Source organism: Microtus ochrogaster, unplaced genomic scaffold, assembly GCF_000317375.1.
Source record: "Microtus ochrogaster isolate Prairie Vole_2 unplaced genomic scaffold, MicOch1.0 UNK11, whole genome shotgun sequence".
Lineage (NCBI taxonomy): Eukaryota > Metazoa > Chordata > Mammalia > Rodentia > Cricetidae > Microtus > Microtus ochrogaster.
Window position 1 is genome coordinate 3,946,560 of NW_004949109.1, and position 14,150 is coordinate 3,960,709.

At 36.5% G+C, this 14,150-nt stretch overlaps 1 protein-coding gene across 1 annotated transcript in view; it reads left to right on the plus strand.

Moving 5' to 3' along the window:
* The window catches only part of Adamts6 (ADAM metallopeptidase with thrombospondin type 1 motif 6), a 222,041-nt gene that overhangs the window by 51,402 nt on the left and 156,489 nt on the right, over window positions 1-14,150 (plus strand). The window contains exon 8 of the mRNA XM_026788997.1: window positions 12,773-12,816. Coding sequence (XP_026644798.1) covers window positions 12,773-12,816 — 44 coding nt within the window. The remainder of the gene's footprint in view (window positions 1-12,772; window positions 12,817-14,150) is intronic.

Sequence of the window (14,150 nt, forward strand, 5' to 3'; positions counted from 1 at the left end):
ATTAATATGAACTCTACATAAAATATATACTGTGATATAATCTGGATATTTTTATCTATCACTTCCCCAGAATGTATATGCCAATATCTAATAACCAGGATGATGGTATTAAGAAGAGGGACATATTCCCATAAGTAATTCATAATAATAGAAGTAATTATTGAGATCAGAGCCTCATGAATAAGATTGCTTCCTTTACAGAAGAGTTAAAGGGAAGTTGGTACCCTCTTTTGCCATTTGACTATGTAAGTATACAGTAAGAATGTTGCATTTCTGCAGCAGAGAGCCCACAGCAGATCCCAAATGTTGGTACTTGGATCTGACTTCTGGGATTCCATAATATGAGGAATAGATTTCAGTTGTTTTTAAGTTATCCTTGCATATAACGTATTTTGTTATAGACACTCTAAGACTAATAACCATGTCAGAGAACAACAAACAAAGTTTCTCAGATATGGCATGGTACATAAAAGTCTGTTTTAGGACTGACACAGCAACTAACTGTTGAAGCTTAGGAAATATCTGTAAAGGGCAAAGGGAAGCATCATCCAGACCTAATTATAAACATACCCCAAAGCAGGACGCAGTTGTGGCTCAGATGTCAGGTAATAACAGTGTGTGTGGAAATAGACATAAAATGAAGTGCCAGGTTCTCATATGTAGAAAAGCTCTGAGGGTTTGGGGGTTTTGCTTTGTTTTGTTTGTGAACTTTTGCCAAATTTTCATTTTGTAAAAAGTGCTGCAAGTAGTGTAGACAATACTGTTTGATTAATAAAACTATAATAAAAATCGCTTAACAGTTTTGTGTGGGAATGCAACCCAATGACCCAATGTCAGCTAAAACATTTCAAATTAAATTTGACAGTTGATAAAGTTTAAATCTGATTCAGAATTGGTTGGACTGTTCTAGAAAGTTTTAGAACCATAAGGATGTAAGGTGTCTATGGTAAAAGCAGGCTCTTGGAAGCGGATCTTGAGGATTATAGTCCTGCTTCTTCTGATTTAATATTCAGCTTCCTGATTTGCTGAGATGTCAGGAGCTTCTCCTTCACGTCTGCCAAAATGTCGGGAGTCTCTTCCTCACTTCCTCACTCTCCCACTGACTTGCACTTTTTATTTCTTCATTCATTAGGACAGATTGGAGCCACCTGCCCAAATCTTTCTCCATCAAGTTGCTTCTATAATGTGTTGGTCACAGCAAGGAGTACATAACTAATATAGAAAGTTAGTACTGAGAAATAGGTTTGTTGCTGTGGTCACACTGATGATGGGGCATGTAGGCTTTTGGAATTAACTTGTGGGATGAGTGTGGAGTTTAAGACTGGGAGCTAGACAATTCCTAGAAAACTGACGGGAGTTTATGTTGCAGACGTAAATGGTAAAGGCTGTGCTCATGAAGTCATAGAAGGAGACACAGGCCCCTATGATAAATTGGTTAGAGGCCATACGTGTTGCATTTAAACAAAGAATCTAGCTACATTCTTCCAATTTCTTAAAAATTAGAGTGAGGTTGAATCTGCAAGTAATGGACTAATTTATTTGGTGGAGAAACTTTCAAGTCGGCATAGCTTCTAGGCTATGGCAGTTATTACTGGCTGATTTTAGCTGGATTTATAGCAAGAATCTTAAGCCAAAAATAACAGAAAAATGTGAAAGTTGTACCATTTGGTAAGGAAAGGAGCATGAGTGTGTCAAAGTTGTAGACAGGGTAGATGTGAATAAAGCAGGTACCAATGAAGGACAGTGGCTGTTAAAGAGATTGATACCTTCTATTGCAGAGGACCTTGGGCTTTATACAGAAAGGATAGTAAAGGTACCTTGAAGGCAATGTGCTTAGTGCTCCAGGAATAATATGTAAAAATGTGTGACTGAGTTTGCCTTACAAATAGAATGCCTGAAAAGGTAGAATAATTGGTTTTTCTTCCTGGAAAATGACCTTTTAGAGATAATGTTTTCATAGGTTTGGTGAAACTAACACCTAGAGGCTTCCATAGTCATGGTCTAAAGCAGTGGTTCCTAATCTTCCTAATATAGTTACTACCCTTTAATACAGTTCCTCATGTTGTGGTGATCCCCAACCACAAAATTATTTTGTTGCTATTTCATAAATAATTTTGCTACTCTTATGAATCACAATGTAAATATTTTTGGAGGTTGAGAACTCCTGATATAAAGAGTCCCAGATACCTCCCATTGCCCTCATGGTTCCGGATTTTCAGTCATAAAGAATGCAAGTGCTATAGAATTTGTACCATGCTTCTAGAAAAAAAGCTTATGAGGTCAGAAAATGTGTAGCAGTGTGAGGTCAGTGTTTGAAGTTGTATATGAGACGAGATTGGATGCACTCAGGGTGGTGATGTCTTTGGACAAATATGAAACCTAAGTTGCCCTAGAGAACCAAGGATAATGGAAGAATCAGGAATACCACGAATCAGGGTCATCTTCAAGTAATAGTACACCTACAGATTTGTACTGAAATTGTCAGAACCATAGGAAGAAATTTCTGAAGTCTCTTGAATTTCAGATGTTGCCACTGCATATTATGAATGTTGAACACAGACATAAATGGTTAAAAATTGCTCTGTTGGCTTTCAGTCTTGTTTTGGTCTAATCTAATCTATTACATCTTTCATTCCTTTGGGAATGAGAATGTTTACTCTCATTGTATATAGGAAGCACCTAACTTAGTTTTTGTTTTGGCTGAATTTGTTTATTATTATTTTTGTTGTTATATTTTGCTGGGGTTCACAGCTAATCACTTGCTTTGAGTATTAGAAGAAATTTGGCCTTTTGAATGATAGGTACTCTTCAAGGTGTCGTTAAAGCCTTTGCATGTGAGATGGCCATACGCCCAAAGAAGTTAGGGGCAGACGGCTGTGGTTTGAATCCAAAATGTTTCCTTCCTAGAGGCTAGTGTAATTGAATACTTGATCCCCAGCTGGAGGTGGTGTTTTGGGAGGTTGTAAATAAGGGAGCAGTAGGATTTGGTTTATATAGGTGAGTCATTGTGGGCAGACATGTGAGGGCATAGTCCAAGCCCACTCTGGGTTAGCATTCTGCTTCTTGGTCTGTTAGGGTGCAAGAGCATCTATCATATCACACATTTTAACTGCCATTAACTCTGCATGCTTTCTTGCTAACATAGACTAAAACTGTGAATTAATAGACATCTTTATTTACATTGTATCTGTCAGGTGTTTGGCCATAATGATGAGAAAATAGTAACTAATATAAATAGTTGAACCAAAATACAAACATCCATTTTAAGGAGTACATTTAGTTCATCTTGTTGTCTTTCTTGTCTTTCAAGATAGTGGTAGATTCAAATCAGTCATCCCTTAGAAACAATATTTACACTTTTTAAATGTCCAAACAAGGGTTGCCTAACAAGCTCCCTATTTTTATTTCTAAAAGCAGTGCAAGGATATTATAAAATGGTTATAATTAGCTCTGTGTTTACAGGGTAGATGAAGCATAAGTGAATTTTGTGCTTAAGTTGATGCCACATCTAAAGATATTTCATTTTGTATATTCAGATCCTCCAAAATTGAAAATCTCAGAAATTCAATGTTTCTAGTCCCAAGCTATTTGGATAGCATGATCTCTATGGAGTTTTGTGTGATTGGTTATTGGGCTGGCCTGTTGTATGTCAACTTGGCACAAATTGAAGTCATCTGAGAGGAGCAAACCTCAATTTAAAAAATGCCTCCAATGCGAATTTTGGAACTAGAGAAAAAACATCCTGAGTGAGGTAACCCAGGCCCAGAAAGATGAACATGGTATGTACTCACTCATAAGTGGATACTAGCTGTAAAGCAGAGGATATTGACCTTATAGTTCATATTCCTAGAGAAACTGGGTAACAAGGTGAACCCTAAGAAGAAAAACATACATAGATTCACCTGGAAAGGGGAAATAGGATTGCCTGACAAGATTGAGAGCATGGGGGTGGGGGAAGACGAGGGGAGAAGGGGATGGGATAGTCAAGATGGAGGAAAGACAGATTAGAACAAGGAAAGAGATATTTTGATTGAGGAGACATTATAGGGCAAGCAAAAAACCTGGCAGTAGAGAAATTCCCAGGAATCCACAAGGATGACCCCAGCTAAGACCCTAAGCAATAGAGGAGAGGGTGTCCGAACTGGCCTTGCCCTATAGTCAGACTGATGAATATCTTAAATAGAACCTTCATTTAGCAACTGATAGAAACAGGTAGAGACCTGCAGCAGAGCACTGGACTGAACTCCCAAAGTCCAGTTGAAGAGTGGGAGGAATAAGAATATGAGCAAAGAGGTCAAGACCATGATGCATACGCCCACAACAACAGTTTACCCGAGCTAATGGGAGCTCACCAACTCCAGCCAGACAGGGAAGGAAACAGCATAGGTCCAAACTAGTCCTTCTGAATGTGGGTGACAGTTATATGGCTGGGGCAGACTGCAGTGGCACCAGGATTCATCCCTACTGCTTGTACTTGATTTTTGGGAACCTAGTCTCTTTGGATGCATACCTTGTTCAGCCTAGATATAGTAGGGAGAGCCTTGTACCTCAAAGCAATGTGCCTTACGCTCTCTGAGGAGTGGATGGGGAGTGGTATGGGGGAAAGGTAGAGGGAATGGGAGGAGGGGAGGGAGTGGGAACTGGGATTGATATTTAAAATGAAAATTGATAGTTTGTTTCAATTAGAAAGCAAGAAAACAAGTTTTCAATTAGAAAACAAGAAAGAAAGAAAGAAAAAAAGAATATGCCTCCATAAGATTTGGCTATAGGCAAGCCTGTAGGGCGTTTTCTTAATTAGTGACTGATGGAGGGACCATTGTGGTGGTGCCATCTCTGGGCCAGAGGTTCTGGGTTCTATAAGAAAGCAGGCTGAGCAATCCCTGGGGAGCAAGCCAGTACTAGCTGTACCTTCTATGGCCTGTGCATCAGCTCCTGCCTCCAGGTTCTTGTGCCCTGTTCGAGTTCCTATCTTGACTTTCTTCATTGACAGACTGTGATGTGGAAGTGTATGCCAAATAAACCCTTTCCTTCCTAAATTGATTTTGGATCATGGTATTTCATCAAAGCAATAGAAACCCTAGCTAAGATAGTTATGTATATAGCATTTGCTTGATTTACTTATGATAATTCCAAATTACTTTTACCCCAAACAGAAGATTAACTATGCAAGTCTTTGTGAGAACTCTGAGTATTTACAGCTGTAGGAGGAGGGAAAGGAACAGGACTGGGCAAAACTTAAGTTGTGTTCATTTAGAACATAAGCCTCAGCTACTCAGAAGATTGTTATGAAGTTGTTTAAGGTTGAAATGAAAAGAATGGTCTTTCTGCCTTGCCGCAAACTGCTTTGATCTTGAGTAAAGTGAGCTGTACCATCAAAGGTAGTTTCTAGAGAGCACTGAGAGGTAAGAGCTGAGAGGACATTGAAAAACTAATTGTATGTATGGGAAAATCAGATAAATTTTAGCATTAACCACACCATTTAGACTTTGCCCAACATGAATGTAAGATATATACATATATATTTTTAATTAAGTCTTTGTGTTTGGATTGTTATTAAAAGTACCTTTTCTAACTTAAACAGTATGTTTTTTTAAGGTTAATGTGGGATTCCCCCCACTGCCACAGTAATCAATTCATTTTTTAAGGCACTTATTTTTAGCAGTATCTTGTTCAACATAAAATAAGGAATATAATTGTTATTTAGATTTTTTAAGTTTTTAGTTCAAATTGTTCATGGGGTATTTATTTTAGTGCAACTCTATGATTGTCTTGTATTGTTTTGAAGAACTCTGATGCAACACGTAACTCTCCCCTTGCTGTGTCTTGTAAACTAACTGGCCTATTTTAAAAAGAATTTCTTTCCCCATTCTTTTTCTTGGAATAGGTGCTTAGAAAGGAGAGACTCGGTCTTGATTGCTACCCATGCCTTCTTGACTTTTGGGTTGACTGCTTTAATTTATTTTCCTTTTGGTTTTTCTCTGAAAGTCATTCAGGAACAACAGTGTTTATGGAGCAGAGCAGTAGCTCTGCTACTGAATGTAGGGGTGGTAAAGTATCTGGAGTTTGTTCTGACTATGTGAACAGCAGTCCCATGGATTGAGTTAGACTTCAGTCACAGTTCAGTCTGAACTTTAAAACCATATCTGCTGAGGATACGAGATCAGTAAGATGATAGTGTTAGGAGCATTGATCCTGATGAAACCACACATAGGTGAGACTCTTGTACCTTTTGTTTGGAGTGTAAGTCCACAAAACTGAACATCAAGTAGTGGTTTGAGTATTGGCTTACTCCTCTGCCAGGAATATTGTTACTTACTTTTTCCTGTTTGGCAGGAATCAGATATTGTTAAGTAGATTTTGTTAGCATTTTTCTTATCAAAGTAATGACCAGGCCCAATTCTACTTAATTCCCAAGATTGTGCACACTAAATTTTGAATCATTTTGCCTTTGGTATTTCAAAAAGAAAGTTTTAAAATTTCATTTGATGATTATGATGTTTAAAACTAGAGCCAAGAATTTATTTGTTAGCATTTGATTCTGTAGTCTTGATCATTTACTGAAAATAGATGATCATATAAAACCTTACGTTCTGAAAATCTACAGCCAAGGGTAGCAGTTATAGGTCAAGACATTGGTATGTTCTCTCATGTGATACCCTTCATCTTACCTATAGGAAGGACTTAGTTGAAGTAACTACAGAAAATATTACCTTTTGTCAAGTGCTTCTAAAGAGGACCTTAGAACAGTTCCCTAATATGGATTCTTAAAATTGTCTCTAATATTATCTGAGGCATATAATTAATAAATGGTAAATCTCCAGTGTACATTCTTCCACACCATACTACTTTCCATGTTTAGGAGGTATTTATATTTGCCTTAATCAAACATGACAATTTTCTAAAAGGCAGTGTATTATGACAGAGTCTCTATATATTTAATTTTGCCAGTATTCTTTCTTTTTAGAACAGCAATAATGAGATTACACTGTTTTAAAAGCTAAGCGCTTTTGCGTTGATTAAGAATATTCTATCTGGTCAGGCAGCAGTGGCACACACCTTTAATCCCAGCACTTGGGAGGCAGAGGCAGTCGGATCTCTGTGAGTTCGAGGCCAGACAGGACAGGAAAATTAAGGCACAGTGAGATGATTTGGAAGATGGCTTATATTCAGTTATTGGCAGCACCAGAATTAGAATTCAAATCTGACAGGCTAGCTTCACATTCTTTTAGTCATACACAATTTCATGTTATGACCTGATGATCACTGCGCAATAAAGCTTGTAGTTATATAGATTGACTCTTCAGAAAGTTCCTATCATGACAGTTCTCTCAAATATAATGTAGTTAATTCCCCTCACACCCTTACCTCTGCAATGAATTTTAAATTAACTGGATAAAACAGTTCTTACACCAAGGTAAAGAACTGAAGCAACTGATGTGCTGAGCGAAGGCAGTAATTTGTAGTGAAGCTAGTTTAGATCTTATCGTGGCATGCATTTGGTGGCACCTCCTAGTCCCTTTGGACTTTTTTTTTCCACATCAGACAAAACCCACTGAACAGTTTTGTGTAGTCTGGCAGGATTGTTAGTTGCAGTGGTGTAGAAACGAAAACAATTTGGGTGTTCTAGATTGAAAGTGAGGTGCCTGTCCTACGAAATGATGTTGGTGCTGAACTTTGCGTACCAGACTTTATGAATTTAAAACTTTTTTTTAAAGGTAGATGATATTGGTGTCTTTTAAATGCCATTGGAATACCGAGACATTCACTGTAATTGTACATCTTACAAAGAGGAATTTTGGATCAGAATGGATTGTAAATTTATACAAATTTAGAGTCCAAACAAAACCCACTTCATGTTTGTATAAAGTATTTTAAGCTATTCATTCTGATCTTCTATTTATTCTACAGCTTGCAGTGTTTGTGTTTTGGCCCTACCATCCCCCAACTATGGAATTCATATTGAAAGTTTCTAACAATCTGGACAGTTTATTCTTCTCTACTATTGGGACTCACAAAATTCAGTTAAGTTCTCAAGAAAGCTGACATGATGGAAAATATAACATTTTCTAAATACTAATAATGAAATATCTTATAAGAGAATTATAGTATCATGTATGCATTTTTAGCAGCTTACAAGAAGTAGATAACTTCAAAGTTATTTTGAGGAAACACTATGCAGTTTGTCTTCTGAGTGCTCATGAAATTCTATGCTAAAGGACTCCACACACCATAGTATCTGTGCTGATGAGCTGTCCGCATGTGAAGAGAGAGGATGTGGACTGTGGCACATTTGATAGTGTTGTCTGCACTGTTCCATTAATCTGTACAATTATTTGGTCTTTGTATTTCACCATGGCTATTACAAACAGTAATTGATTTTACTTTCCTGCAGCCTTAATAAGATATAATTGGCCAATAAAAATTATATACAGTTACAATAACATATAGGTCTTGTATAAACTATGAAATTTATATGTTCATTATCACATATTAATAGACACATATACACAAAAATAAGTGTAATTTTCTTTTAAAATTAAAGTCAAACTTATCGCCATTGTTTTTGTTGTTTTATTTAACATGTTTTTCCTCATATCCTACTTTCCTTCTTTGTCTGGTTATTATTTTATATTCTTTAAATATTGTTGACTGTATCTGTGAGGATGAGTTACTGGAGTTTAGGAAAGCAAACAAGCACGTGCTTGCTGTAGTAGTTAGATGTGCTATTTCTTACTTTTTGAAGGATAAAGTATTTGATGTGAACCTAATTGATATCTAGAGTTTCACAGAAGAAATGGGAGAAGAGGTTTTTATGAACTGTTTGTGGATATAAGGAAATACAAAATCTTTTTAGATTGTGGTGACTGGGTACTGAGTATATTTGGTAGAAGTAGACATAAGTTTGGGGAGTAATAAATAATCCTAAAAAGGTAAACTGAAACAAGATTATTTCTTGAATTCTAAAGTACATTGTTTATATTTTTAGATAGAATTTGATTTTTTAGTAGTAGATTTTTTAGTAGCAGAGTGGCATATACAGAACTAACAAGCAAGCCATGGGTGGTGCTGGAAAGACGGGGCTCTGTGGCTACGAGCTCATACTGCTTCTCCAGAGAAGCAGGGTTTAATTTCCAGTTCCCACATCAGATGTCTCACAACTCTTTGTAACTCCAGCTCCAGGAGCTGTGAACAAAGAAGCACATACATTCCCTGTCCCATACACATAATGACTTAGACAACTAATGATGTACACGAGGCAGTTGTACATGACTTAGAGAGTTCATGCTCACAATAGCATTGTCATGTTTGGAAGAACATTTCACAGCACCGTTCCTCGTCCTCCATTTCTTGTATTCTTTCTGCCTTTTCTCTTGTCCTGTGTCCTGAGCCTTGGTTGGTAGTGGTGATGAACCAGGTACACATCTTTCCATTGGCTGCTGTTCATTGTGAAAGGCAGTGTCTTTGGCCGAGGCTGAGAGCAGTCCAGGCACATACATGGGTACAAACATTGGGTTTTACAGTGTAGTTGTTTTTATCATTGTAAAGCAGTGCTGTATTTCACAAACCTCAAAATACAACATTGTCAGATGTCAGTTCCTTCTGATACTTGTGCGAACAAAAATTAATAGTCAAAAATATTCGTAACAGAAATGTGCCAATGTTACAGTCATAGATACTCATCCATATATCTTTTTATTTTGCTCAGTCAGTTTATCTTCATGAATTGGGGTGAAAGAATAGTAACAAATGAATTCTTTACCCAAATGCATTACTTACCTCCAAACTAGAACTTTGATTTTGTACAAGCACTAGGGTTTGTATGGCATCCTAGGCTTTTTTCTTTTCTTTTTTATTTATTTATATTGGGTTTTCAAGACAGGTTTTCTCTGTGTAGTACTGGCTGTCCTGGAACTTGCTCTGTAGATCAGGCTAGCCTTTAACAGAGACCCACCTCCCTCTGCCTCTGAAGTGCTGGGATTACAGCCACCACACCCCACTTTAGTTAAGGTTTCTATTATTTCCATGAAATATCATGACGCAAAAGCAACTTGTGGGGAAAAGGGTTCATTTGACTTACACTTCAACACTGTAGTCCATTATTGAAGAAGCCAGGACAGGAACTCAGACAGGGCAAGTACCTGGAGGCAGGAGCTGATGCAGAGGCCATGAGGCAGTGCTGTTTATTGGCTTGCTCCTCATGCCTTGGTCAACCTGCTTTCTTACAGAACCCAGGATTCCTGCCCAAGGATGGCACCACCCACAATAGCTTGGCCCTGACCCATTAATTAAGAAAATGCTCTACAGGCCTGCCTACCGCCTGATCTTATGGAGACATAAGATTTCTTCTCAGATGACTTTAGCTTATGCCAAGTTGACATAAAACTATGCAGCAATATGGATTATCTAATGATCATGTTTGTTATTTTTTGTGTGTTCACATGTGCCTGGGTGCACATAGGTATGTGTGGTGATGTTTTCATGTGGAGCCCAGAGAATAGCCTCAAGCACTATCCACCTTATCTTTGAGGCAGGGTCTCTCACAGGCCTGAAATCACCAAGTGGACCAGGCTGACTGGTCAGTAAGGCCCAACAATTTGCTTGTTGTCTCCTCACCAGTGCTACCTAGGTTCTGGGAATCAAATTCAGCTCCTTGTGCTTCTGCCTCTGCTTCCCTTCAGTGACTTTTGGCATAGGTACTCAGTATTTAAACTCAAGTCCTCATGCTTGCCTGACAAGCACTTTAGTGACCAAGCTCTGCTCCAAGCTCTTAAAGGACCTTTTCTAATTGCAGTTCAGGGCTCCTGCTGCATCATGTTAGTTAGGATTTATATTGATTTGTTTAAAGGATCCTAAGAGTCAAAAAAGTACACTCTTTCTTTAGTCTGTTATTTTTTCCCCAGGTCCTACTGAAGCAAGATAGTACATAAATTTTATGTGTGTGTGCTCGCGCACACACATTTACATGTGAGCGTGTGTGTGTGTGTATTCATGTTAGTGCATGCACATGTATGCAAGTGCATGTGTGTTTTCCCCAGTATCAGAAACTGAATGAGGTAGATCTGAAACTTGAAAGTTTTGACAATATTCATTAAAGTATATAAGCAATATATAACATTGATACTATCTCTTTAGTTACTTAAAAGTATAAGTATTTTATATATGAAATTTAAAATGCACAGTTACACATCATTTAATTTTTTTGTTAACTGACTCCTAAATGAAATTTAATTTAATATGTATCTCTGCTCATCCAATTAGGAAAGTGTTGACCTCATAATCTAATTGTTTGAATTGGTCATCATTACTACATTCTTTCTTATGGCATAAATTGTCTGTCAGTTACCAGCATGACTTTATTTTAACATATTAATACTTTCTACGAAAATATGCCATTTCTGAATTCCAAAATTGTGATTTATTTAGATTAACTTGTAACAGGAAGACACTCAGAAAGTTTCAGAGCCTTCCCAGGATGAAATAAAGATTTTTTTTTCCCTCCAGTTTTCCTTGCTTAGCTCTTACTGTGTTTCCTAGAGTCAATTCTTTCTTGAATTACCCCTTTGTTTTATGTTCTGGAGATATCTGTAGTCAATGCATCTTAACAAAATTAGGCATGTGTGACGAAAGTATGCTTTCTTCTTTGAAAGTAGAACAGAGTCATTGCAGAAGAATAAAGAAGTGGAAAACTGGTGGATTACAGTTGAGATGCAGTCTTAGGCAGCTCAGTTTTAGCAAAGGTGTGAATGGTACTTCGGGATTTGGAAGGAAATCAAGATACAGTATATGTATCTGTATAACTCATGAAATGACTTTCTTTAAAGCAACTTGAATATTTATAGGATGAATTATGTCTATATATTATAATATGTAACATAGTGATCACAAGATAAATTGATTATAACATTCAGTATATACTCTCTGGTACTTTCCCCCCTTTTATTGAAGTAGTTTTTTTTCTTACATTATATTTCCTGATTATAGTTTCCTTGCTCCCTACTCCTCCAAGTTGTGCCCTGCCTCTCCCATCCAGATCCAATCCCTTTCTGTCTCTCATTAGAAAGAAAACAGGATTCTAAGGGATAATAATAAAGTAAGATAAACATATCAATTTTGACTTAACATCTCCAATGTAATGTATTTTAAAATTTGTAGCATTTCTTTAATATCTTTTCTATCAAGTTCTGATGCAGCCTAGCAATAGAGTCTAACATTAAGAAAACATTCTATTCAGAATTTATTTATTAATTTAAGTCACTTAAAATTTTTGTATTTTCATCATGCAAATTCTACTGTACAATTAGGAATAAAATATAACATTGATTTATTTCCTGTTGATGTATTACACTGTCTTTTTTTTTTTAAAGACAAGTACCTGTGTAGTGTTGAAAGATCTTCAAATAGTGCTAGAGACATATAGTCTGTGGCTATAGCAAGAAAGTACTCTAGCAGTCTAGCAGGATCAAAGAGATTATTATTAATAATAAAACCCACTCAGTGAGGGAGAAGCAGTAGCAGCCTGTAGATGAGCTATGGAAAATAATGTGATAGTTTAATAGAATTCTCTGGTTTTTTGCTGGAAGGAATCCTACTGATTTGTAGGTAGAACTGTGAGTGTGTGCAGTCTGCCTTACCCATAGGACTGGTCATCCAGTACTCCAGCTGGCTGCTCATAATTTCTTCCATTTTGATCTGAACAAACAGAGCTCCAAAAAAGAAATGCAAGGAATATACAAATATTCTACAAAATTTATCTTTTTTTTCTCCTCCATAGATATGATATCTGCACTTATAAAAATAAGCCCTGTGGAACATTGGGTAAGTTTTGTTTTGTTTGAGTAAAGGATAGTTTAGATGTCTTTTTCAGGCAATGATGATACTCTTAATTATTACTAATTGGGTTAATTTTCTTTTTGTTACATGGGAAATTGCCCCTAAAATTTTTAAACATAACCTTTCTTGCATATATAATTTGCTTGAAAACAACTTAGGAGGTTATTTAAAAGTTGATAGTAATTACAAATTAAAGCTACAAGTCATTTTCATATTTTCTGTCTTTCTAATACATTTTGTAAAAGAAAATCAAAAAACAAACTCAAAACTAGGATGTTTGAGATAAATGAAAGCTTATTGTTATCAAGACTTGAAGGAAAGAAAACAAACAAATCGAGATACTAAAATAGAAGCATAAAGAATTATACTTCTTTTAGTATGTTTTATCTTCCATGAACTCTGGTATTTTAAAAAATGTTAGTCCAGCCGGGCGGTGGTGGCGCATGCCTTTAATCCCATCACTCGGGAGGCAGAGGCAGGCGGATCTCTATGAGTTCGAGTCCAGTGTGGTCTTCAAGAGCTAGTTCCAGGACAGGCACCAAAGCTACAGAGAAACCCTGTCTCGAAAAAACCAAAACCAAAACAAAAAAACAAAAACAAAAACAAAAGTTAGTCCAATTACCAAAGAATTTCATAAAAGAATATAGCCAGAGGTGGAGAAAGACTGAGGAATTTTCTTTTGCTTTTTGAAAATCATTTCAGTAATTATCTTGAATTCCTAAAAAAAAATTTTATTTTGTTGCAAAACATTATTTCATATTAATTGAAAGGTAAGTGCAGACACAAATGGATTAATATGCAGCTTCCCAGTAGGCCAAATAATCAAGCAACTAATACTATTTTTAAGGTAAATTTTTTCCCCATGACAATTTTTAGTGTCATGAAAACTTTTTACAGACTCATAAGGTAAAGTAAGAGACAGTGTTTTTTTTTTTTTTTTGACTTCTATATGTCATGTCTCAGTTTTCTTATCTGTAAATGAATAAGTCAATTTCTGTGAATATCCCAAGCATTTGGGAATATCCAATTAAAGTAGACTTAAGGGAAAAAGTGTTTCCAACTTCCTGGTGGTTCAGTGAAACATCTTTTAAAGACTGGAATTTCTCTTGATCATTTTTACACTGTTTCTCCTGTCCTGTGCTCCAGATTTATGACTAGAGGAGAAATGCTAATTAGCCAAAGCCTAGTATTAACCATGGAAAAATTTGTAGTTAAATGCCTATCACAGAAAGAACTCTCTTTGCTGAACTAGCTCATGCTGGGATTTTCTTTTCTTTTTTTTTCTTCTTTTTTTTTTTAATTGAGAAAAGGAAAAAAAA